At 47.0% G+C, this 25,793-nt stretch overlaps 1 protein-coding gene across 1 annotated transcript in view; it reads right to left on the bottom strand.

The window, feature by feature from the left end:
- Nucleotides 1-6: 6 nt before the first annotated feature.
- TNR (tenascin R) overlaps nucleotides 7-25,793 on the bottom strand; it is a 72,063-nt gene continuing 46,276 nt past the window's right edge. Inside the window, exons 9-21 of the mRNA XM_019530885.1 lie at nucleotides 25,141-25,404; nucleotides 24,519-24,788; nucleotides 23,000-23,119; nucleotides 20,339-20,482; nucleotides 19,456-19,575; nucleotides 18,269-18,412; nucleotides 17,524-17,654; nucleotides 15,952-16,084; nucleotides 11,085-11,236; nucleotides 8,724-8,820; nucleotides 6,511-6,672; nucleotides 3,938-4,101; nucleotides 7-739 (exon numbers count right to left, since the gene is read on the bottom strand). Of these exons, the coding sequence (XP_019386430.1) occupies nucleotides 620-739; nucleotides 3,938-4,101; nucleotides 6,511-6,672; nucleotides 8,724-8,820; nucleotides 11,085-11,236; nucleotides 15,952-16,084; nucleotides 17,524-17,654; nucleotides 18,269-18,412; nucleotides 19,456-19,575; nucleotides 20,339-20,482; nucleotides 23,000-23,119; nucleotides 24,519-24,788; nucleotides 25,141-25,404 (2,021 nt within the window). The 3' untranslated portion in view covers nucleotides 7-619. The remainder of the gene's footprint in view (nucleotides 740-3,937; nucleotides 4,102-6,510; nucleotides 6,673-8,723; nucleotides 8,821-11,084; nucleotides 11,237-15,951; nucleotides 16,085-17,523; nucleotides 17,655-18,268; nucleotides 18,413-19,455; nucleotides 19,576-20,338; nucleotides 20,483-22,999; nucleotides 23,120-24,518; nucleotides 24,789-25,140; nucleotides 25,405-25,793) is intronic.

Genomic DNA, 25,793 nt, shown 5'->3' on the forward strand with positions numbered 1-25,793 from the left:
TGGGTTTCAGACCCTAGCTTATAGGGGCTTTGACTTGTTCCCTATGAGTCTGTATAAATGGCAGGACACTATTTTCACTCCTCCTTGTTTAGGTTTGGCTCATGGTGCTTGCTGATTCAGCAGCAGGCTGCCCAGCCAGACAGTCTGCCTAAACAGAGAGCCCACATGACATCCTGGCCAAATCTACTTTCACTGATGTCCCTGGTTGACAGCACCTGCATTGTAAAGGAAACTCGATTACAGAGATAGCGGGTGGGAGGGGTATGGGGACACACAGTTCTGATGGGGTTTTCTTGGGACTTAAAGGTCTTTAAAAATATTAAAAATCTCTCTCTCTCTCCCCACCCTTGTTCTCTCTCTTTCCATGAAATGGGTAGGGGCTAGGGGGTGGGGTAACTGGGAACTTGGCATTTCACTGAGAATAACAACAAAACATTGACGTCCTTCCCTTCCCAAAGCCCACTGGCTTTCTAGCCACACATCACCTATTCCTTCCAGGTCATGTATGGGGCAGGTTGCTATCTCAGAGTAGTAGTATTTTCTTTTTCCTTTTCATATTATAAAATACAAACAAATGACAGAAAAGGTCAGGCGGTTGGGGGTGGGGGCTCCTGCTGACTCAGAGCTGTAGAGACCGCCGTTTTCTCCCCGAGATATAACGGTGGTTGTAAGGTCTCATCTTCATTTCCACAAAGGGTATAGAGAACTCGTGGCCTTTCCAATGGTACCAGTTAATACCCTGGCAGGAAGGAGACAAGCACAGGGAAGAAAAAACAAAAGGGGTGGGGGAGAAAAAGAAGGAAACAGATTTGAACTCAAAAGAGAAGCAAAATGAAAAGAAGGGTGTTCATTGAATGAAACCTTTTTTTCTGCAGTTACACTGTGGGCAGGAGATGTGCATGTATCTGTCTTGCTTGTTCTATCCATCCCCTCACTCCTAATTTTTCAAACCTGTCTTCATTTTCTTGACTATATCTTGGCCATAAGACAAGAGATATCCTTTTAAAGTTTCCTCTTAAAAATTCTCTGCTGACATATGAAAATGTGGAATCTGCCCAGTGTAATGAGCAGGGATCCTGGTTTTCTCTGTTTAAAAATCACAAATTCTCTGATTAAAAATTCTGCAAATTCTTGGATTAAAAAAACCCAAATTCATCGTTAAAATGAAACACCACTATATGTGTGTGTCTGTGTGTGTCTCTCTCTCTATACACACACACACCAGTTAAACACAATGTTTTATTGATATATTTATAATTTAAAAACAACTTGAAAGCCTACTAGTGCCTCAATCACTATAATAAAATACATTCTAAACACCTATACATATTGTTTTGGGTTTTTTATCATGGAATATCAGAGATCTCCCTGCCCCCTTTGCTCACCAGGATGCAGGTCCAGCTGTGGCTGTCCCATCCCCTACTGCTCTGCGGTGCTGAGCAGCCCTGATATGCTGGTGCCCTGCCCATGCCATTGCCCCTCACTCCCAAGCCACAGCCCCCTAGCCCAACTAGTGACCCTCACTTCTGACCCACAGCCCCCTGGCTCTGCTGGTGCCCCTCACTCCCCATCCACAGCCCCCTGGCCCTCCTAATGCTCCTCATCTTACACCTGCAGCCCCCTGTCCCCCTAGCCCTGCCAGAGGGCACCCCCAGCTGCCAGGGCAATGGGGCCAGGGACCCAGGGCCTCAGTCTCCTGCATCACTGCAGTAGCACCTGAGCCCTGGCAGTGGCTGTTGTGGCAAAGCAGAGCCCAGAGCCCAGCTCCCCTTCCCCCATGCGTGGCACGGCTGGAGCGGAGCCTGTGGTGGTGGTGGTGGGGGGGTGTTCTGCTGCTGAGGGCTCAGGGCTTCCTGCCCTGCTGCCCTCCCTCCGGGGCCTCTGAGGCTCAGTGGATGAGACCTGGTACAGCAGGGCAGAGCCAGACAGTTCCAAGCTCAGGGCTGATGCTGTGAGCCCCATGCTGCCTTGGTGAGGCACCTCTTGCCCACCCCTCAGCAGCAAGGGGCAGAACTCCACACTGCCACCCCCACTGCTGCCAGGTGGGCAGAAGGCTAGGGCTGCCAACTCTGACTGAAGCTGTTCCTGGAAGTTTTGTTTTCCAACATGAGGTAATGTCATTAACAAGGGTACGCTGATAGAGATTTTTTGGGCCGATACCAATGGCCAGTCTTTAACAAGCCATATTGGCTGATACTGATCCAAATGCAGATATGCAACTGGGCAGCTTGGAGAGTAGTGACTGGCTGGTAAGTCTGTTGTGAGAGAAGAGGGAGGGGGAAGGGAAGGAGGGTGGGGGGGCAGATCGAGTCCCCTGCAGTAAGGGATGGAGTGGAGCTGGGGCAGGGGCAGGGGCAGGGGCAGGTGCAGGCACTGCATAGCTGGGGCAGAGCCCTGAGTGGCTTGTCTGGGGAGATGGGGGGGCAGCTACAGCCAGTACGTGCACCCCAGGAGGGCATGTGGGGTGTGTGCCCCTGGCTTTGCATGTGGCGTGAGGGTGGGCTGCCCACTGTGGGCTGGGGCCAGGGGTGGTGCCAAGTTCTTTCTGGTGGGGGGGCTGGGCTGTGCTGGGCTGTGCTTGGGGTGGATGGTAGTGGCGTTGGGTGGGAGACTATGGTGGGGGCTGCAGCCACCTTAAAATTCACTGTAATCCACCTCCCAGTGCTGTCGCTGCCTGCCCCAAGCACAGCCCTGGCCCAGCTTACCTGCTGGGAAAAGCCCAGTACCACCTCTGGCCCCAGCCCACAGTGGCAAACCACCCTTGCCCTGTGCACAAATTTGGGGGCACCCCCCATACCCCCTAGGGTGCACCCAGCAGTGGGGGGCCACCCTCCCCCCTTGCATCTCCTGGACTAGCCGCTTGTGGCTCCATCCAGCACCCTGACCTGGCTGTACAGCCCCAGCCCCAGCCCCAGCCCCACTCCCTCCTTCACTGCTGGGACCTTGATCTGCCCTCCACCCTCATGCCCATTCCCTCACAACAGACTTACTAGCTGGACCTGGCTGCACGCCTGGCCACCTGTGTACTGCGCTGTGGCTGTGCGCATGCATGGGGCATTTATTGGTAACATTATCAGCCACATCAGCCAAAGAAAGTCGATCGCCGATACTGTCAATTTTCCTTATATCGATGTTGATCCGATATGGGACTGATGTATTGGTGCACCTCTAGTCATTAATTGTACTGTTCAACCCATTCACAATATCAATCTCTCAGATTGTTTCAATAATCATCAGGAGATCAGTGCTGATTCTGGTAGACTCCTGGCCAATCCAGGAGGGTTGGTAACCCTACAGGACATGAGCGACAGGTGCCTCCTGAATCTGGGGGGGCACCCGCAGAAGCCACCAACAGTGGCGGGTCTGTCATGGGGGGCACCAGTCCTGTAGTGTTGGTGTTAGCCATCGGGGGCACTGGTCCCATGGGGAGGCACGTGCACCCCCCTCATGCACCTCCTACCAGTCGCCTACAGGAGGCATCTTGCCACAGTGCCACAGGGCTTATGGTGGTGGCACTGAGCTTCCCTGGCTTGCTCTGCCCTGCCTAACTCCCTCCCTCACTATAGGGGCCTCAATCTAGCCCCTGCCCCACAACTTACCTGTCAGGAACTGCTCTCCAGGCTGCCTGGTGCCCATGTGCATGTGTGCACATGCACATGATGCCCCCTGCCTGATTGCCCTTCTCCTGCTGCCCCCAGCTCTTTGCAGGCTGGAACTCTGCCATCCTGCAAGGGGAAACCTGTCTTAACCAGCATTTTTCTCCTTTAAAGGAGAAAATCTGAGTTTTTCTTCTTAAAATGAGAAAATCCACATTTTACCATGTTTTTCTGTGGTGAATGGAAAACCTGGATCCCTGGTAATGACAGTGAAGGGCAAGGGAAGAGGGCTCATGCATCTCACAGTAATGAGGGGCGCTGTCTCTTGATTTTGGTCTTACCTGACTGTGCCGGGACTCGCCATACTTGCCATTGAGGTTAGTTCGGTGACAGTTCTTATACCACCAAGCCCCTCTGTATGAAGAGGCACAGTTTGTCACAGCAACATCATTGTCTCTGTCCTGGGTGGAGAATGGGCGGCCTTGGTGATAGGTGAGTGAATCACCTGCAAAAAGAGATCCTTTTAGGACTGTCTGGTGCATGTGCTTGCCATTTTTACATGCAGCTCACTGTCAGATTTATCCCGTCTCTTTTCAGTGAGTAACTTGTCATGTAGTAATGTTGCTCATTCTGCAAGACTGTCGATCACTGGTTCCAAGATTAGAAGAATGCTATGAGGATAATATTAGTTTGGGTCTTTTCAGCACAAACACCCTACTAACTTACCTCTAATAGCTAGGGATAGTTTATACAGGGGAGCTGCCCCTGGCCTGATGGTGAAAAAAGCCCGAGGTTAATGGTTAGATCTTCCTGTAAGCTTCTTGTATTGATCACTCCAAACTGTGCCCTGTCTGAACCATAGCCCATTCAAGTATAATGAATTTAGTAGTTAGAAGGAAATCTTAGATACAAAAGTGGGGGCTGTTCAAATTTAGGGTTGTGTGTTGGCTCATTATAGGCAGGTATTAAATGCCAAGTTCAGATCTGGATCAGATTCTCCTGATTTTTATCTTCCCTACAGTTGTAGGACCCGTTTCAAATCTGGGTTTTCGGGTGTGGTGCATCTGTTTCTCTGCCATTGAGTGAACATCATTTCAAAATAATCCTAAATAAATTATGGCAGCAAGAAAAAAATGTACTCTTAGTAACTCCTCAGAAGTCCCAAAGAGATCAGAAAATAATACTTGTGCACAGTTTAGAAAGAAGTACAGGCACCTGTATAGTATATTTGCCCAGAAAATCCATGGGAAATGAATAGTTCAGGAAACCTTTTGTCCCATTTTTTAAGGTCAGAGTGAGTACTCACATTATCTTATTAATAATTATGTTGATAAAATCTGGAAGTGAGGCCTGTTGCATATGAATTACTACAGTTCATCTGCTTTGGGGCCAGGGCAGGGACTGTCAGACTCCAAGATATACAGACACAGGAGCTGCCGTGTTGTATCAAACTAATGGTAACTGATTATCAAATATTATGTCATGATGGCATTTTACCTCAGGTCAGACTGGAAAGGACTATGGGGCAGTGGCAATGTGTAGGGGGTGAATGGGGGTGCATGTGCACCCCCTGGGAGCACTGGTGCACCCCCTGACAGGCTGCGCTCCCCACTTAGGCAATGGGTGGGGGGGGGGGATGGTAGGAGCACCGGTGCCCACCCATGAGCACTGGCCTGGGAGTGGGAGTGCCGTGGCCGCTTCCAGAAGCACCATGGCCATTTTTGGAAGCCGGTGAGTGAGATATGGCCCCCCAGCAACCAGTCAGCGGCCAGTTCCCTCCACCCCCCCAAGTAAGGTGGCACTAGTCACCCATGCTATGGGGACCTTTTCCCCCTACCTTGATCCATTTCCTCACATCACTTGGGTATATCTGACCAATTTCCCTACCAATTCAGGTGCCTAAGGAATTGGTACTGCATGTATTTCTTTTGCTGTCTTCCTATGGTGGACTGCAATTTTGTTTCTGTGTTATCAGGTGCTTTGTAGCTATGTTGCATGGAAGGGGCTGGAATGGCTTCCTTGTGCATCTTGGACAGACTTTTATTGGTTGCCTACAACTGCAGGAGACTGGACTGGACTCAAGTAGTTGCTTCTAGTTCTGTGTTCCTGTATTCTTCATGTTTAGTTCAAGATCTTTTCACTCCCAGTGGCTGGTACCAAGCCTTTTATAGGAAGGTACAAAATTCCCATAACGGGCAAGTTTGCATCCTGCAAATAGTAGAAAGTTTCTTGCTAGACCCAGACAGACAGTATTGGCTTTTACTTGAAGTATGAATGTTCATTTTTATTCAGGCTAGCATAGCTGCAGCCATTCTTGCTGTTTATCTAACTCACTACTCTTTCTCTTCTGGGACTGAGTTTTTTCACCCAAAGATGCTTTGATGTTAGGCCATCTTCCCATGATTGCTGTGGTGGGTGAGGTATAGCAGTTCTGTCTTACCCAAGATATGACTCAGGGCAATGTTCTGGCAAAGACAGCAAGTATTTGACGTATATATCATGATTCTACACAGATGATTTCAGGCTTTCAGTTCCTATGGTAGAATAACAAATGTACCCTCCAGCTGCTACTACTTTTGTCCAAGGCCACACCTCTGATTATGGATCTGAGTATCTCAATAGCAACAGCTGCTACATAGTACTTTTTATCCCCAGTGGAAAATTCCATGTGCTGATTGAACACATACCTCTTGGTGACAAGCCTTTCCTCTCACTTTGTGTGGCAAACTTCAAGGAGGCAGAGAACGCCTAGTGTAGGGACAGCCCAAAGTGGCAGTGGCCACAAGGGGAATAAACTCCTAGGCCATTTGGATTTCCCTACATAGTTCATACTAATGCACTGCAGGCATTCCAGAGCCACTGGTCCTGCAAGCTTCCTACTTCACTTAAGCACTTGTTAATGCCAAGTTTGTACCAGAGGTGCCATTGTAGTCTCCTATCCGGAGCTTGTACAGACTCCTGGCATCACCAACGGAGAATTTATCATAATAGGCATAAGCTGTCTCCTGGCCATCTCGCATGTCTATCCGCAGCTCATAGCGTCCTTGTGATGTGATCTTGTGTATGTTATCCAGACCTGTAGGGAAGAGCAGAGAGTTCAGGTGAGACCTAGTACCCTGCAACTCTAGTTCCCTAGTAACTCTGGGAGTGAAATAGAAGGGGATTCAGTGCTCTGTGAAAATGCATAGCTAGACAGTGCAGAGGTAAAGAATTGGGAGTTATTACTTCTTACAGGGAAAGTCATGCTGGCTCATTTCTTATCTCTGCCCTTAGATGGCTGAACCTGTGCTATTTAGGTACAGTACAAGACACATTTATGTGGTTATGAGATAGAATAAAGCCACCTCATTTAGAGCTGGTGCCTGTGTAGTTTTGGGGGAGGGGAAGTCCAACCTTGGGGCTTTTGGATCTGGCTTACAATACAGGTTAGGCCACTTTCAAAATCAAGCCTTCCTTAAAGGTTAAGGGGTTGTTTTACCATTGGATGTCTTTAGTGTGTACATGAACTAACTTCATCCTTACAGAGCAGCATTCCTATCTGGAGCCACCCTGTAACAGGGAACTACTGTGCCTGTTACTAGGAAGAGGGGAATGTAGCTAAAGAGGGGCTGCTGAGAGCCTGAAGGCAAAGCTGCAGCAAGTCTGAGCTGCCCATGTGAACTGAGCCATGGACCGAAGAAAGACAGGCTGCTAATGACCAATTCAACAGCACTTGGGCCAGGAGAGCAGAGGATGAGGTCACATCACTGCAAGGGGGATGGACTTGGGGCATCTAGGCCAGCCTCTGGTCATAGAGGGGGCAGTCTGCCCTGGCTGCTGCTGGGCGAGGAGCTCCTAGTGGAACTAGGTGCATTTTGGAGTCAGGACAGCCCAGGAGGGGTATGTGATGACCCAGAGGAGTTTGTATTTGATTTAGGACGAGTTAGGTTGGTGTTTTGTGTTTGAGTTTGACTGTAAGATAAGTTTGTGACTTTAAGGGTGGATTGGAGGCCACATAATAGGATATTTGGACACCGGGTGTCAAGCCCTGCCAAGGGGGCAGGGTGAGTGAGCTGGGCTTGGATCAAGAGGCCAAGGCCTGGAGGCAAACAGAACAAGCTGAGCTTGGGCTGAGGCCCAGGAGCTGAGGTTCTAGACAATGGACCAGGGATGGTGACTTGACCAGAAGAACAAGGGTCAAAGCTGAGATGGCTGAAGCCCCATTAGGGGCTTGGAGGCCTGAGGAGGTGCTGTCTTAAATGGGAAGTACCCTGAGAAAAGCACAGAGACCCCCAGGGCAGGGTGTGGACTGAGTAATAATAAGGACAGGGGGAACACTAGAGAAACTACTCTCAGCTCCAGGGACCACCTCCTCAATACACTAACAATAACATCAAAGGCATGGCAGGAAAGAGACTGGAGGTGAGGTGGATCTGGAAAGAGCAGCAAGTAGGTCACACCCCATGGGGCATCAGGCATTTGGGGGGTGAGTGGTGGACCCAAGAGGCTAGCTACATGCATCAGACCTTCTCCTACCCACTTCATATTTTCTTAGGTGAGCTTGTTGTCTGGGGACAAACATCATGGGTACCAGTTACACAAGCTCCACTTACTCAGAGAGTGTTGCCAATTCCTAATCTGTAACATTTCTCAATTTCTACCATTCTGGGCCTTGGGTCTTTTTGAAGAATGAACTGCCATTCCTGTTAAATGGCAAACAGCATAGCATTTGAAACAGATGACAATTTTTCAGGGAAATAGGCAAAATAGGCAGACTCCACCCTTGTGATCTATAGAGGTCTGAATTCAGGTCTGTAAAGGTGAAAGGCCAGGACAATGTTAGCTTGCTCTGTAACCAGTCAGAGAATAGCTGACCTTGGTAACACCCCTCTATGTCACATTTCCTCCATATGCCACATCACCAATGACATGAGCATGGATGAATAAAGGAGGAAACAGTGGTGAAGTAAAGGCAATAGAGGGGTCCAAGAAAAGCCAAAGACTGAGAGCTGTGTTTTCTATTGAAACAAAAACACAGGTGAAAATTAAGCTGGGACAGGTAAGTTGCACGATTCAAAAATACATAGTTTCCAGTGATTGCAGTTAGAGGGACCCTGTCAAAGAAAGACAAAAAAGTAAAGGCATTACCCAGCCAAAACTCATCCTCTAGGTTTCCAAAACCAACACGATAATCCACCCATTTCCGAAAAAAATCTGTCAGACCATTTTGTCGTCTCTGAAACACCTACACAAGGAGAGGAAATGAAGAGAAGTAGAGGAATCTTTTCACTAGTTAGGAAGAATGACAGATCATAGCTGAATGGGCTTTGTGATGTATGAAATCAAGATAATACTTTGCTTCCCTAAGGCATATATCATGTGACTGTCTCAGAGGCCATGGTAGATTAATGTGTGCATTTTCATCATAGGACTGTGAATTAGATCTGTTTGATAACAGTCAATTTACAGAAGGGGAAACCAAAATGATGAGATATTAAATAATGTCCACAGCAAATCAATACAGAGTTGGGAAAGAAATCCAGTAATACTGATGCCAAGTCCCCCGACTCTAAGCCATGGATGTTACCTCCTCTAGCCCTTCAGCCTGCAACTCTGCTTTTAACTGGTCATTTAGGTAAATTCTGTAGTGCAATATTATGTAGAAAGCTTTGAAGCAGAGTGAAAAAGCTTTCTTAGGAATGATGTCAAGGCTCTGTTCTGATTGGACACACACTGGATTATTGTGTCGTAATGAAAAAGAGCACATATGTGACACAAGAAGACTGGGATGTCAAAGCATTCTTTGCTTAAGTTGCCACTCTATCTGAACTGGGCTGTAATTGTGCAGTGCAACAAAAAAAATGACATGTGCCTCAAAGTATGGTGCAAACTCAATCCAGCTGAGGGCTGACACCACCATATGGTGAGCTGTCTGAGTGAGAATCATTCACTTTGAAAGCTATTATCCATTAATTTCATTTATAGGGCAATAAATCAGTTTCAGCTTCAGTCTCAAACTTTGCTCCCAAAAGGAGCTGAAAACATGTCAAATAAATCACAGGGAATTTCTTCAAGTGTAACTATTATTAACGGAGCACAACCCATTCCCCAAGGCACAGAAAATGAAGTATACAATATTAAGCATGTTCTGGTCTCTGCCTGGTGCTTTACTTTGCTCTTTTTCACAGCTTGGTTGGACAGGGCTGTGCATGCCTTCATTTGTCATGGGCACGCAGTGTTTCTTTGCTATGGCTCATAGCCGTAGAGCTGAAGGTTATGTTCTCATCATAACTCTCAAGCTAAGCAGGGTTGGACTTGCTTAGTTTTTGGGGGAGGGGATCTACTTTGTTGCAGGATGTAGTGGGGATTATTCTAGAAACCTCACTTTTCATTGCTCCCAAGTCCTAGCAGGTAGGGCCACCATGGAGCTGTAAGAACCATTTATTAGAGGAGTCATGCTGGAGAACCATCCTGATCATGGCATTTTGCACTTTCATTTGTTTTTAGGTATATCCATGCACTGGGGGTGGGGCAGGAGTGCAGTGTCCTAGCAGGAAAGCTGTGGGTTATATGATCTCAAAGTCTGGGCAGGTAGTCAGGGGGAGTGGGCCTGAAGCTATGCCTTTATGGGGGTGATATCATAGCATGTTGTCTTACACTGCTGACCAGCTCCCTGCTAACATGGGTGGGGACTGGACCTTCTTGAAGTGGCTTGTGGCCTCGGGAGGGTTAGTACAGAGGTTTCCTTATGGTCAGGAGAGCAGTGAGGACTGTGACTGAGGCCAGTTTGCACGAAGGAGCATATTTGTACCTGTTCTATCCTTTGCTCCTCCACTGGAAGGCCAGCCACAACCCACTCATAGGTTTCAGCAGGAAGTGAAACTTGGCGTCCCATCCAGGCTGTATTCTGCCTATGAAATTTCTTCTTTCACTTTGAATGGGACATTATTGCCTTAAACTCCTTAAACCATGGGTGCGAAACATATGGACCATTAGCTGCCTCCAGCTCATAGAACCAGATCATCCAGCCTAAAGATTTTTGTCCCTACTCTGGCTACAGTGCAGGATCTTCCTGCAGTGGCAGTCAAGTGCCTAGGTAAGACCCCTTGCATTGGAATCCCAATAGTACCATGGCTTGTTCCTGAAGTGGCAACCAAGCACCTAGGATGCTGGGTCTCTTTCTGCTGAGTCCGGGACCAGCAGAAAGTAGGTGACCTTTGCGCTGAATTAGCCATGGGAAGGAGATCTGGGGGCCTGATCAAGTCCATTGGGCCAGCCCTGCCATTCATTTGGCTTGTGGACTGGCCTCGCACCACTTATTTGGTGGTATTCAGGGCTGGACAAGGTTGATACCCCTCCTCTAAACTGTTGCCACATGCTGTCAAGCAGCTGCCCCAGAGTTGCTGTGTTGGCTTTGTGAATGAGTGGGACTGCAAAGAACTTTTGTGATGGAAGGAAGGTACTAGATGAAAGAAAACTGCTCATTATGAGTCTTGCATGCTGGCTTACAATCCATCCGCCCCCATCTGTAGTCATGTCGCAGTACACCTGCACCCTCTGGCCAATATCTCCATTGACGGAGATAGTGTAGACTCCGCTCAGAGTGTCTCCATTCATCAGATGTTGGGCACAGTCCTGAGGATTAGCAAACACACGGCCTCCTGTGAAATTGGAGATGAAAGCTTCAACAGGGGAACAGTGCTGCTGTACTCACATAGTTCTAGTCTAAAAAAAGGTCAGTTGCAGCCCTGGAAGGAAATAAATTGACTTGCAAGGCATTTTGTAATATGTCAAGCATTATCCCCATAGACTGTTGTAATTCCAAGTTTATAAGCTATCTCAAAGTTTACTTAAACAGAGCAGCAGAATGCCATGCAATAAAGTTCACTGCTGCTGTGTCTACATGAGATGCTGACTGCACAGTAGCTCATTACTATTGCACAGTAGCATCGTGTGGCACAAAGCATGACGTGACACTACTGTGCAGTAGTGACAAGGTGTGCAGTCAGTGTTACCTAAAAGCGATTTGGTGATGCTACTATGCAGTAACAACTGTGCAGTTAGTGTCTTGTGTAGATGCAGCCTGCATCTGCTAATAACTCACCTAACATGAAGTATAATAGCATGATGTTCAGTAACTCCACTGGGAATGAAGAACAAAAATGTAACCACTTCTGAAGTCTTTGCACATATCTTGTGATATCTCAGAAATTACCATCCCCAGTATAAATGAGTAGTTTTGGAAATACTAATGTTCTCTTTTTATCCACAAGGGTTTTACCAAATACCAAACTGTATTGACTTCAGTGGAGTTACTGCTGACTACGTCCTTGTAAATGACAGGGATATTAAGTTCATATAGAGATGTTCTTCACTAGGAAATTCAGCAAGTTTGCTCATGAAAAAGTAGATACAGTTGTGAGTACATCTAATCAGTGTGCAGACTATTGAGACTCTGAAGTTATGGTCAACCTTGTATTATGTATCATGCCTCATCAGAGTCATGTTCTAGCTTGCTGCAATTTTTTAATGAAGGCAAGTTCAGAAGGAGCTGCGTAAGTTAGTGGTACAGGTTTCCCTCACTTCATGCAGGTTCTGTATGTGCAAATTTGCTCGTATGCAATTACCATTTTTATACCAAAAATTCGGTATATGTGAGGTAAATTAATTCTTATGTGATTAGTGTGGTGGAAGCCCGCAGGCAGCTGCTTTGTATGGTGCATTGTGGGAGTGATGCCACAGGCCAGGGAGCAGCACCTCCCTCAAACAACCCCCTGGCCCTGCTTGTGGCCCTTGCTCCCCAACCCCCAGGGGCCAGTGCTGTGGAGGAGCTGGGCGTCGGGCTGTCTCTGGGCCAGGGTTTTCATAGTGGCGCTGCCTGGATGCCACCCCTCACATGCAGCACTGGTTGGGGGAGGTCCCTCTGTGGTGGGGCAGTGGCGGGTGGTATGGGCTGCAGCGGGGACCTGGGGCCAGGGATGGACTTGCCCCCCCCACTCCCTCCTCACCCCCACCACCACGCCAACACCACACATGAGGGGCGGCATGAGAGCGGCACCACTGTGAAGCCCTTGGCCCAGCAACAGCCCCGCACCCGGCTCCTCTGAAGCACTGGCCCCTGCAGCCTGGCCCAGTCTGGCCCCATTAACACAGTGCCCCAGGAGCTGTGAGCCATGAAGCCATGCAGCTGTACTGTCTGCTGTTGGTGAGTACAAAAATTGTCTTGCCAAAGTGGTAGAAATGGGTCTAGGGGTCAGTATGGTCAAGGCCAAGGAATATATCCCTATTTGTTACATTGTAAAGTGGATTCCCTTTATGCGGATTTGAGTTATGCGCCAGTTTCCGGGAATGCATGTACAGTATAAAGTGAAGGAAACCTGTATATCAAATCCATGTGATCTCAGCAGGTTTTCCATGTCACCAAGCTGTGTCTAATTTTCATCTCACTCTAGACCAACCAACATAAGAAGTATATTGATTTACACGGTCTAATTGATAAATTGACCCATTGAGTGGAGTTATTTGTGATTTTTGTTTAAATAAGAGAAGCCTATGGCTTAGTAAAACATGAATAACTTCCCAGAAGGCAGTGGTGTTAGACTCTTATAAATCTTTGACAGGTTGAGGAGAGTCTGGACCATGGTGTAAGTGGGTGCAACTCACAAGAATATACTTGGGTCAGTTGCAGTAATGAAATGAGTTAAATGGCAGTGTCAGCTACACATGCAATGGGTATTAATTTGATGCTGTAGGTGGGAAATGCTAGTGCAAGTTATCCAGCAAGGGGGTAGGGTAAAGGAAGGAATACTTTCTTTTTTAAAATTACTGTTTTCTACTTGGGTGTCTGCAATGCCTCTCCATTTCTTCTTGCTATGTGAATAGTCAATTTTGTCCAAAGGTCAAAGAGCCCTTTTTAACAGTCCCCACACTCTTTAATACAAAATCTTGTGACACACTTCTTTGCTTTTTATCTTATTAAACATACAATGAAGTCTGCCTCAGACAAACACTTTGGAGTCCCTTGTGCTCTAAGGACACTACTTGGTTCTCAATGTATATTCATATCTTTAGAAGCCAAGAAGACCTTGAAAGAAATTTCAAGCCATTATAAATGATAAATATTGTATCTATTTCTTTCCTTTGTACTGTTTGTATACAATTCCCTCAGAACCTTCTGCAAACATGCAACAAAGAGATAGACAGCTATTAACATGTCGAAAAGAATGAAAGAGTCCTGTTACATGTACTGTGAACACAAGGAAGAAAAATATTTTGAATGATGTTGGTTTTTTTTAAACAACCTATTGTTCTCCTGGAAGTTTCCCAGATACATTATCAGAGTAAACTGAATTCTGAACCCTGCTTTTTACCCAAAAGAAAGGTTGTCTAGAGATCATTTGTTTTATTGTTCTATCCCACATCCTTCTGTTTCACAAATCTATTTAAAGTAAAAGCAGATTTCTTGTTTTGTAGTTGTTACTAGTTTCTGCTTTTACTTAGAAGCAAGTTAAACATGCCTTAGGGAGGCAGCCATTGCCATTAGCTTCTTTGACATTATAGAGGATCAGATTATCAGCTGATGGAAACCTCAGAATAGGTCCATTGACACCAATGGACTCAAGATCATCCCCACCAGTTATATGTATTTTTCATTCTCTGCCACCTATCTTCTTGTCCATTGTATTTTGTGCCCACCGATGCAGAGGTAAAAATAATGTACAAGACCCTGTTCTATAAAAACATCAGAAAAGAGGAATTTTTACTATTGTTGCTGACTCTTGTTATCACTTAAAAGCAGGTTAAGAGGTTCTCCATAGGCCTCCATAGAGAACATATGTATAGTGAATTCAAAAGAAACCCTTTTAATGAACACAGAGGGGGCAGATTTCAGCACTGTGGAGTGGACAGCATCATCAGTTTTTGTCATCTCTTTTGAAGAGTCTTGGCAAAAAAGGACTTGGATTTAGCCCAGCACAATGTGCATTGTGCTTACTGAGTGACACTTTCTCAATAAGCTTTTCCACAGTGGCCAGTATGTTGTCCTTACATTTTTAACACAAGTGTTTGCTAAGTGCAGTGTTGTAGCAACATTTCAATACAGACTGCTACTTGCAAGCTTTTTGACAAGAATGTCATAGCAACTCTGGATATCAGTCTGTGTACAGATAAAGCAAACAACATCTATTCCACTAATGTGGAATATTTAATAGATGGAACTTCTCTAAAATCAGAGAAAGGAATGGATATCTGGCAACCATAACGTCTAAGGTGGATTCTGAATGCAGGACTGGGAGCAGAGTAGCAGATTGGGGGTTAAAATAGGGGGTCTTCATGCTAGAGATAAGATCTGAAATCAGACTTTGTGTCCAAATATTTTTGAATTATAGCAGAATTCATGTCTTGGTCCTAATTTTGTACCATGGACCCATGTCTGCTTTAAACCATTTATAAGGAAATGGGCAGATAAAATACTTGGGATAGTTAAAATTAAGGTCTTTGCTTTTGTGTATCTCAACAAAGTGTGGGGCAGAGGCTCACAATTCTAATATTATAAAAGCCAAAGTCTGTCTGTCTGTCACACTTTATTTGCGCTCTGATTGGCTGACAGACAGCCAATCAGAACACAAAAAAGCATTCTGACAGAAGGCAGCCCATGGCCATGACGGTGGGGACACGGGGGATGCAGTGGGGGGTGGGGGTGCTGGGGCCAGCACAGTTGGCCTCGCCTCCCCATCCTGCTCCCTGAAGGCAGCAGCAACAGAGTGGATGGAAGGGGTGGTGGTGAGAGGGGTGAGGCCCGCAGCAGGGAGCAGGTCTGGGCCCAACATGGGGGTGGGGAGGGGGCCTGAGCCAGGGGAAAAGCCAGCCTGCCATGGCATGGTGGGGGCAGCAGGCCTGGGCTCACTCCTCCCCCACCCCTGCTGCCCTGTGTCAGCCCTGAATCAGCTCCTCCCATCCCCCCATCACTGCCAGATTGGCCCAGGCCTGGTGCTCCCTCCTGCCCCCCTGCTGTGGTGGCCTGGCTTCTCCACACCCTTGGGCCCTGTCCTCCCCTGCATCAGGCCTGGACCCACTCCTCCCTTCCCCCTGCTGCTGCGGCAGGGAGGGGGAGAGTGAGCCAGGACTCAAGCAGCAGGAGGGAAGGGGGAGTGGGCCGGGGGGGTGGGGCTCTGTCCTCACCTGTTCCCCTCCCATCATTCTTGATGGGCAGTTAGCTAGTCTTTAAATAAGAGCAGTATGGTGCTTAGTTAGAGACAAAATAGTCTTTCTTAGCAGAAGGAGGTAATATACAGTCTCCTTGTCTGAGCGAGAATTCACTGAAAACTGCTGATAGGAGGGCACAGCTGGTCAAATGAATGTGGCATATGCCCCTGACCTGTGGTGAAGGTGGTGGAGGTGAATCCACTTCTCATGGCATTCTGGGCTGCCTGCAAGCGTACAGTGTATTCCGTAGTCTCTGACAGCCCCTCCAGGCGGATCCAGGTGTCCTCTGCATCTACAATTAGCTCCTGTAGGTGGGTCACAAGACGAGGTGGATACAAGATTTAAAAGACTAGGAAAGTTACCAGACACCCATGAAGCAAGTAAGGAGGTAAGAGAAGCTAAAATTATCTACAGTATATGGTATATGAATGGAGAACTTAATGCCATTTATGTGCCTGGATGAATTAACCCTTAGCACCAGGTAAGTAATTGCCAAAGACCACATAGCACATCAAAGGAAAAGCTGGGAGCAGGCTCCTTCACTTTACCTGACTTCTTGGCCTTTGTTTTTAACTGCTTAGCCATGTCTTCTCTTTGTACATCAGCCAAGGGGAGATTTGAAGTGACTAGGAGAGGTCCTTCAGAACAGGGTGTGACTGTTAAGCACTATTCAGGGTCCACGTTGACAGGACTTACTGTTTCGCATAAGATCTGGGGACATTTTGTGCAGCATCATTTGAAGACTATCAAGATGCTTCACAAAATAAAAAAAACCCGTGTAGCAGGCTTTTCAATCCGAAGTCACCTCAGGTTAAATTCTCCCTTGGTTAGAAAGCCGGGACAAACAAGACCTTGGAACCACAGGGTACCTGTGCTGAGGGTTTAAGTGGGTTCCAGGTAGCACAATTGTCTTTTCATGGTTTTTGGCACAGGGTTGAACTTTAGTTTGACACAAAGGCCAGATGTTGCTAACACATTCATTTTAAAGGTAAACCAAAGGATCTGGATGCATTGTTTTCCTGAGACACGGCATCACTGGCAACAAAAGTGTAAGGAGTGGCATAGATCGTCTCTGGTTATCAACCAATTCCTAATCCATGCTCCACTTTACTTCAGTCTAGCTGGTATCTGCTTAGAACTATGCTGAATCCCTTGCTGAAAAGCCAGTATCAAGTCACCTTGTAAAGGAAACTATTAGGTAGATTTTCAACGATGTCTTTCGAGTAAAACAAAAGTTAGCACATTTTTTCCAGATGGACAGATATTGATACCCTCATTAAATGATCAAACATATTGTACTGCTGGGCTAATTAGTTGTTTGGATCTATCTTCCTACTCTCCCTAAGGACAGGTACTGCTTTTAGCCTCTTTCCATTTGTCATACGCCTTTCTCCTGGTGCCAGTGGCTAATTTTCAGAGGTTCTGAAGTTCCCTGTACTAGTTTTTTAAAGCCTTTCAGATGTATCCTGTCCATTTGGACCTGTAAACATATGCTTCTATTCTTTACAATCTCCATTTTTTCTTTTTTTGACTTCTTGGTTTGTGGCCTCTTCAACTATTGCCTACAGAGAAAGGTATCTCTTTCTTGTGGCCAACTTGTGCCTTAGTATTTTTGCAAAACCCCTTAGAAACATCATTTTTCCCTACTGAATTGGGTCTTCTCAAATATTAATTCCCACCTGCTGTTCATTTCTCATGTGATCTTTTATGTTTGGTATGAGTCCCTCTATCTGTGAAAACTCACCTTCCGGCTTCCATCAGTTGATCTGTAGGTCATGATGTAGTTCTCAATCTCTGCCATGGGAGGCTGCCATGAAAGGAGGGCACTCCGGCGGGTGACCTCACTGGCTGTCAGGTTTGTTGGAGGATCCAAAACTGCAGAGATTGATAGGAGCCCAGAAGTGCAAGTCTTACATGCTTACTGTTATGTCCCAGCTCATCTAATTGCATTGGCAAGAGTGGACCCAAGGAATTCAGTTTTTTCTGGCCCTGTCTTATAGCCAAAAGCCCATCCTTGCCTCTGATCTTCAGACCAGCTCACCCACTCCTATTTTGGTGTTCCACTTACAAGGTACTGAGAGCCAGATAAGTGTTCTCTATAGGTACCTTTAAAGTGTGCTCTGAAATACATATTTGCCAAGTAATTTTTGAGGATGAAACCTTATGGCAGCAGGCAAGAAAGGTATGTAATCAAAGGTTTTCTCTTGAAACCATTAGGAAATCTAATTTGAAGGAAGCAGCGCAAAGCAATATTGATGGACGTTGAAAGGCATCTTACAGAAACTGACAGCTCATGTATATCATTATTGTATTCTGGTTCTTATACCCTGCTTATCACTATGCCATCAACAGGTCCCCGACACATCTGTATTGCCACATAAGAGAATCTTAGGCTGCTCAAGGGCCTAGTTGGCTTCTGTTCCTCAGGCAAAGGATAAGGAACGCATTCAGAACCCTTAGTGGGAAATGGGAGAAGTTACCATACGTACAAGTTGTAAAGTTGGTGCTGATGGTCCTGCTGGTGAGAGGGCCATTGGTGGCATACATGGTGACTGTATAGGTAGTGCTGGGCAGCAGGTTGGTTAGCTGGTATTCTTGGTTTGTCCCATCCACTAGAATTGTCTCTCCTGCCACTGGAATCATATGGAGAGGTTTTTAATTCAATATTGAGCCCCTTTGTTGGTCCATTAAAATGTGTCCAGGAAAGACCCACTTGAAAACAAAGCCCTATTTTTCCAGGCTGCCTGGGCACAACAGGTAACATTTTGCCATGTCTCTGCTGTATGGGTGACTTATTTCCTTATTCTTTTGGATCACAGAAGAATGAGAATGGCCAATTTTCTGCACACATTAAAAACAAAAAACAGGCCGTGCCAACAGCACTGTTCATCTAAGGGTCTCAAAGCCTTTTAGAAAGAGGCACAAGAATCACAATTCCCATTTTATAGATGGGGAAATAGGCTCAAAGAAGGTGAGTGAGTTATTCAAGGTCACAAAACAGGTCAGCACAAGATTTTAATTGAGAACCCACCTGCCTCTTTTTTCTGCTGACCTGTGTCTTCACAGTTCTGAACAGCTTTATACAGAGATTTGATTTGGTATAGGGAACTCTCACTTTTTTGCTGGCTGTAGTGAAATAATTTGAAGCCCTTTCAGTACTGGGGTTCTGTACATCTCAGTAGAGGTCACCGGACACTAGCATCTAGTTCTGGTAAAGTGGGAGGCCTTTGAGGTCACCTGGTGCTTAGTTTTCAAGGTCAGTCTCAAGATCCTGGGTTCTCAAAGCAGGAATGCAGGAATGCTCCCTATCCTTAAAGTGTTAAGGTTACCTCTGTTGGGTTGACTGTGCCTTCAGGAAGAAGTAGGTTGCAAGCATTGCCACGTAATAGAGAAAATGAACATGGTGTGATTTAAGCAGGACCCTGGTAGAAGTTGCAAATAGTAAGCTTCAACTCTACCACCCTGCTCCAGCTCCTTTCCACTTAGAGAGAAAAGCCAACCTCCTAATTTCCTGTGAAATGGAATTCCTTTTAAACCAGCTGCCTTGGTGGTCACATTGATTAATTTGTTCATGACATGATTAATGGAGTCTACCTGGTTGGAATTAAAGACTTGCCAGCTTGGACACTTAATGGCTAAGGGAAACCCACATCAACTCTCACTCCCAGACACATACCTGTGTAGTGTGTTAGCACAATGACATAGTTCTCTACTTCAGACAGAGGGGGGTTCCATTGCAGCAGAGCCTCTGTTGGTGTGACATTGGTGGCAGTCAGACCCAGTGGATTATCCATGGCTGCAAAGGAAGGATAAATTCTTTAGGTGAAGAGCATGAACAGCAGTTAGACGTCCTGGGGCACTGCACTTGGTTTCAAGCCTTACCATCCCTTGATGCTCCTGTTGGTAACTCAGTAGGGTAGAAGAAATAAAAAATTTCTACCTGCCAGACATACTTATGCTGTCTGTGTGTGGCTATGCATCCCAGTGTGCCGGTGCTTTTTTCCCCAATGGGACTGTTTCTGGAGGTTAGCGGTATCTCTCTTGGCTAGTGCTATGACATTCTTTCCTATCAGCACCCCACCCAAAACCTGGCTCTGATTAGGGTTTGTCTGCTATATGGATTCATCATTCCTGTCTACAGTTGGGCATGCAGACTTCCTTAGGGTTTTAGTTGGACATGTTTTAAGGTCCATCTGGGTCCCACCAGGACTGTATGAGGTAAACTTGGAAGCCTTGTTGAGTTGTATCAGGCTGGCCCCAACCTTGAGCAACATCATGATCCTCCTTCAGTATGTGGAAATGGTAAAAAATGGCTAAGCAGCTCTGCTCTTCCCATCAAAACTAATCATGTGCCCCATGAATACCATACTTTCATGGCCACGATGCTTAAAAAGAAGCAGAGTTACCCTGTGAATCAGCAGCAGTCCTCTATCCCACACTTACACTTATTTTTTAAATTTTCTTTCAAATGCTGTACCCACACTGCTGGACAACTGCACTATATAGCAGCCTGTGGCACCCCAGCCTCCTGTGAGCATGCTTTGAGAATTTCTGCCTACCTGTGTACATGCTAATGGAGGTACGCTCACTCTCTTCCCGGCCCCGCACACTTTTGAGGTTAATCTCATACTCAGTAGCTGGCTGCAGGCGGCTGAGAGTGTATGCAGTGATGTCTTTGGCAATTGGTGTGGTGTCCACTCTTCCTGCAGGAGAATAGCAAAGAGTTATTTCTCCCCAAATCATCCTGCTCTTAAGACACTGCAGAAGTTGAGAAATTGCATTGTAGGGATTAGAGATCTGTGCATGGCTTTTGGTGCAGACTATGAATGGGATGAAATGTTTGGTATGTAATACAAACAACCCTTTGTTGTCCAATCTTTTGCATGCCCCAGCATAGAAGGCACATAAGGGCCTGATGGACATCACCAAGTTGAGCACTATGGGAATTTTGGGCTGCTATGCAGTCCACAGACAGCTATGGAGAAGCTGCTGTAGGTTAAACTTGCCCTTTCAGGGCTGGTTCAGCTTATGTCAGAACTGCTTCCCTCCCTGCCTGCAAGTGGCAATTATGTGAGCCTGTGGGCCATATGGGGAGTTCTGGTGAGCTGTCATGAGCCAAGTCAGCAACCCCTCGCAACTGCTGTGCAACAACTCACCAAAACTCCCTAAGTGGTTCTGCTCTGTGCTTAGCAGGAGGGCTGGGATGGGGAATGGCATCTGCAAGGCTGGGATCAAGGGGCGGTGACAGCATGGGGCTGCAGCCTGGGGCAGAGCCATGATTTGCTGCCCTGTGATGGGTGTGGTTCCATGGGCAGGGACATACAAGGAGTGGATCGCAGCTCTGCCCCAGATCTCAACCCTGCACTGTTACTGGCCCAAGATCCCAGGGTCCTCAGGGAGACCAGCCAGGACCCACTTGGGCAGGGTGTGTGGCCAGGTGGATGGGATGGGGCTTAGAGTAGGCAAGGAGCTGTGTCATGGGCTGGGTCTAGGATCTTGCCATGGTGACAGCATGGGGCTACGGCCTGGGCCACAGCAGCAATCCACTCCCCACATACCCCTGCAGGGCTGTTGCAGGCTGTGCAGGTAGCGGATCATGGCTCTGCCCTGGCCCTGGCCCCACGCTGTCACTGCCTTGCAATCCTGCACCATGATCCTAGCCTTGCCTGTCTGTCCTGTTCTTGAACACCACTTTCCACCCACCTGCAGTTCCACTCCATCTGCCTGGCTGGGCACCCTGCCCACATGAGTCCTGCCACCGTTGGTGGGTGGGGAGCAGATAGGCTGGGGTGCCCAGCAGTGGGGCTGGGTCTGATGGCAGCGGCAGTCAGAAAGAGCTGCTGCCATTGGGGCTTGTGGGAAGTTAGTCTGGAGTTGCACCACCCCAGGCCTGCTGCAAGCCTAGGGGTGGTGGGACTGGCCTCACACACCATGGCCCGGGCTGCCCCCTGTGCCTGGGCTGGGAAGACTGAGGGACCTGCCACTGGCTGAACAAAATCCCTTGGCTGGTTGGATCTGGCCTGTGGGTCAATTTTTCCCACCCCTGAGCTAGATTCACTCTTTTCTCAAGCTGATTTCTGCACAGGGTTGCTGATAACTGAAGTGTGCCAACAGAAAGGATATGGGAGATCAAATCATTCCCTCTATCAGAGGGCAGTGCAGCCTCAGAAATCAATCTGTGCCTTTCCTGGGTGTAGCCACAATTCCTTTAGGTAGCCTGTTTCAGTGCTTAACCACTCTCATAGAAAGTTCTTCCTAGTCTCCAACCTAAATTTCCTCTGCTGCATTTTGAAGCTGCTGCTCCTAGTTCTCTCCTATACAGCCACAGAGAAAAAGCCATCCTCTTTGTGATGACCCTTTAGGTATTTGAAAACCGCTAGGAAATTCTCCCTCAATCTTCTCTTCTCTAGACTAAGGAACCTTATCTCCTTTAGGTTTTCCTCATAAATCATGCTTTCCAGGCCTCTATTCATTTTGTCTGTGGACTTTTTTTAATCTGCCCACATCTTTCTTGAAGTGGAGATAGGGGGTGGGGACGGACAGGGACAAAGCTGGACACAGTACTTCAGATGAGAGCCCCAGTGCTGAATAGATTGGAAGAACTGGAAGAATCATTTCCCTTAATTTGCAAGAGATACTCTTGTTAATACTTGGTGTTGGCTCATATTCAGCTTACAGTCCACTGTAACCCCCAGGTTGTTTCCACAGTACTGCAACTTGGCTATTCATTTCCCAGTTCGTAAATATGTATGCAACTATTCCACCCCAAATGCAAGGCCGTGCACTTGCCCATCTTGAATTCAATCTGATTGATTTTTTTAGACCATTTATCCAGGTTATCCAGGTCATTTGGTGTCCTAGCCCCACCCTCCACAGTGTCTGCAACTCACTCCTCAGCTTTTCCATGTCATCAAAACAAGTTATCCATTTCTTCCTCTCCCTAGCTCACATGTCATCTGTCCATCTTTTTTCCCCACAGCTTTTCCACTGCATTCCCCACCCACACTCCCAGCACCACCTGAGTAGGGAGATACCATTTAGCCTCCTATCCCCTCTGCAAGTTTGCAGCAGGATTCCCAAGTGCAGGATTCTTCCTGCAGCTAACTTTGCCCCACTCCCTTCTTCCCAGCCTGTCCCCTCTGGTCAGAGTGTGCTGGATGCAGATCAGGAGAGGCCACAGACTAGTTGGGAGTAGAATTTAGAGCTGACTGGAAGGTTACCTTGAGCAGACTGGTAGGAAATTCTGTAATGGTCAAAAGCTGCAATGGGTGGGGCCCAGAAGATGGTCATTGAGTTCTCAGTCACATTGCCCACAGCAAGGTCCTTAGGAGGATCAATCCCTGCAGGAGACCGGACAGAGCACAAAGAGGAGCACAAACATGAGTTTCAAGGCATGGAGCATCTACTACTGGCTTAGCAATATGCTTTCTAACTAGTTGCTGATCCATCTGATAACTGCTGCCCAGACTGTTTCATACCACAGCCCCCAGTTGCCCAAGAGAGAAACCATATCTATTTGACATCTCCTCTGTAAGGAAGGGCAGGTTCTAAGAACAGTAGTCATAGGCAAAGATGTCTTGTTGAAAAGACATACCGGGGGAGGTGATCTTCAAACAACTAAGATGAGTTGCATAAGGAATGCAGAAGTCTGCTTTGCCTCTCTTCTGCCAAACCCCTCCAGAGCTCTAACTGGTACTGGGGGAATTAAGTTCCTTGGAACATATCAGTGAAAGACCCGCATTACCTTCCGGGCTGGCAGCTGGATCCTGAGTGGTATATGTTGACTCCAAATGTGTGGGGAGCAGCACCTCTTTGGCTCAGGCTATAGTTATATGCAAACAATATAAGCCTCTCTTTTCTATAGATCCTGTCTCTCTAAACCCATAATGCATTTGTTGTGGCTACTTTTTCTGAAGCTGGAAGGCTTTAATGGATCTCTGAACACAAGCTAAATAAATTTGTTTTTTGGCTGAGCTGAGATTCTAGGATTAAGGGAAGATAAATATTCAGTGTCTTTGCATTGTTTTAGACTCTGACACCACATTGAAACAAACCCAAAACTAAAACAATATGAAATTCTATGAGTACTGGAAGCCCCTGAGATGGACCGTCTGGCTCTGGGGGAGGTAGAATTGGAATCCTGAGATGAACGGGCTGCCTATTGATCTCATGGACTAGATCCCAAAATGAGTAATTCCTTTAAAATTATTAGTCACTGGGATAGCATTCTGTGTGTGTGTAAAGATAAATTGTACTGTTAGTTCCAACATTGGAAGCCAGCTTTAAGCCAGGTGTCTCCACTGCCTGCTCTATATATCTTGGGGCTGTCAGCAGAGCCTGGAGTCCACAGTGGATGCATTCACAGGTACTGAAGGACAAACTCAGCTTGGGCCAACACACAGTGTATTAGCTCTGACTTTAGAGATTATGTCTGCGTAAGGCTATATTTTGGCCATAGCAGTTATGGAGGCTAAACAGACCATAAGTTTGACGAAACTACATGACTTGCATGATGCACCCTGCCCAAGGGAAGCATGCATAGCATAATTCAGTCATGTAGACTGTCCTACAGGAAAGACTGGTAGCCTCAACCCTTCAAAATATTGCTTAGTAGGGCTGGTGCTGTGTAGCAAGGCCAGATCCAAGGGGGTGAGGTGGTGAAGTTGTAGTAATTACCATGCCAAACATTTCATCCTGAGGCATGCACATTAAACCCCATCAGAGAACTGCTGCCTTCACCTGTTGTGATGGAGCCCATTATGGGCTCAGAGCTGACCATGCCATGCACAGCAACTAGTGACACAATGTACTCTGTGGATGGCTGTAGTCCAGACAAGGTGGCATGTCTCTTGGTTCCATCCAGCGTGACCTGCTTGGTCTCCTCCTCTTTGTCTCTGGGGTTGTAGTTTAGGATAAGCCTGTCTGCGGGAGGGGACGGATCGCTCCAGGTGATGTTCACATTGGAAGAAGTCACATGAGAGAAATGCAGCTGTGTGATGGGTCGGAAACCTGTAGACAAAGAGAGGAATTACTTGCAAGCCTGTCACTGGGAGGGGTTAGACACCACAGGAGAATAGACATCTATCCTAGAACATTAATTTTAAAAGATACAATTCTCTTGCAAGGACAGTGTCTCAGACTGTAACATAGTTACAAGTTGTAGCACATTTTGCTTTTGCAAGGTTACTGAGTGTCATAATGGTATCATAACATATTAACACTTGTGCTTACTTTACATTTTCAGGGTTTTCTTTGGAACCGTAACAGCTGGGAACATTGGGATTTTGAAGCACCAGATGGGATGTTGAGAGAGGTGCTAATACACTGTACATTGGCTTAAGATGAGTTCTGCCTTCAATACCTGTGAATGCATCCACTGTGGACTCCAGGCTCTGCTGACGGCCCCTCTCTGCGATGATGGAAATGGTATACTCCATTCCAGGCTCCAGGTCTGACAGAGTGAGCTCAGATTTGTCTTTGGGTACCGTCACCTCGGAGGCCATTCCTGAGGCTGGGGTAAAGGTAATGCGGTAGTGATCGATGGGCCCTTTGGTTTTGGTCCAGACCAGGGAGACAGATGTTTCCGTGGAGGCTGTCACAATGAGGTCACGAGGACTGTCAAGTTCTGTGTGGGGAAAAGGTTAGCAGTTGAATTGTGGCTTTGGGCCACAGGGCTTGCAGAAGTGGGATTTCAGCGTATTAGAATTACATGCAGTTGAGTGCAAGGGGCAAAATGAACCAGCAAAGGAGCACTGCTGGATGGTGCATGTTTGCTGGGCATGCCCTGGTGTAATAAGGGAGTCTCTGGTGTGAATGGGCTGAACACTGCCAGGAGGGGAGCCAATTAGTACTTTATCTCAAGACCAAGCACTCTGAGGAAGGCTGATAGGTTAGCTAGTGGAATCCTATGGTACAGGAAGCACCAAGGCACTATTTTTTTCCCCTTTCACTGAACTGGCTAAAGCTAGATTTTGCTGTTAGTAGAGCTGTACTGTAAGACTGACCCCAGTAAGC

Source organism: Crocodylus porosus, unplaced genomic scaffold, assembly GCF_001723895.1.
Source record: "Crocodylus porosus isolate Cpor-Errol unplaced genomic scaffold, CroPor_comp1, whole genome shotgun sequence".
Taxonomy (NCBI): Eukaryota; Metazoa; Chordata; order Crocodylia; family Crocodylidae; genus Crocodylus; species Crocodylus porosus.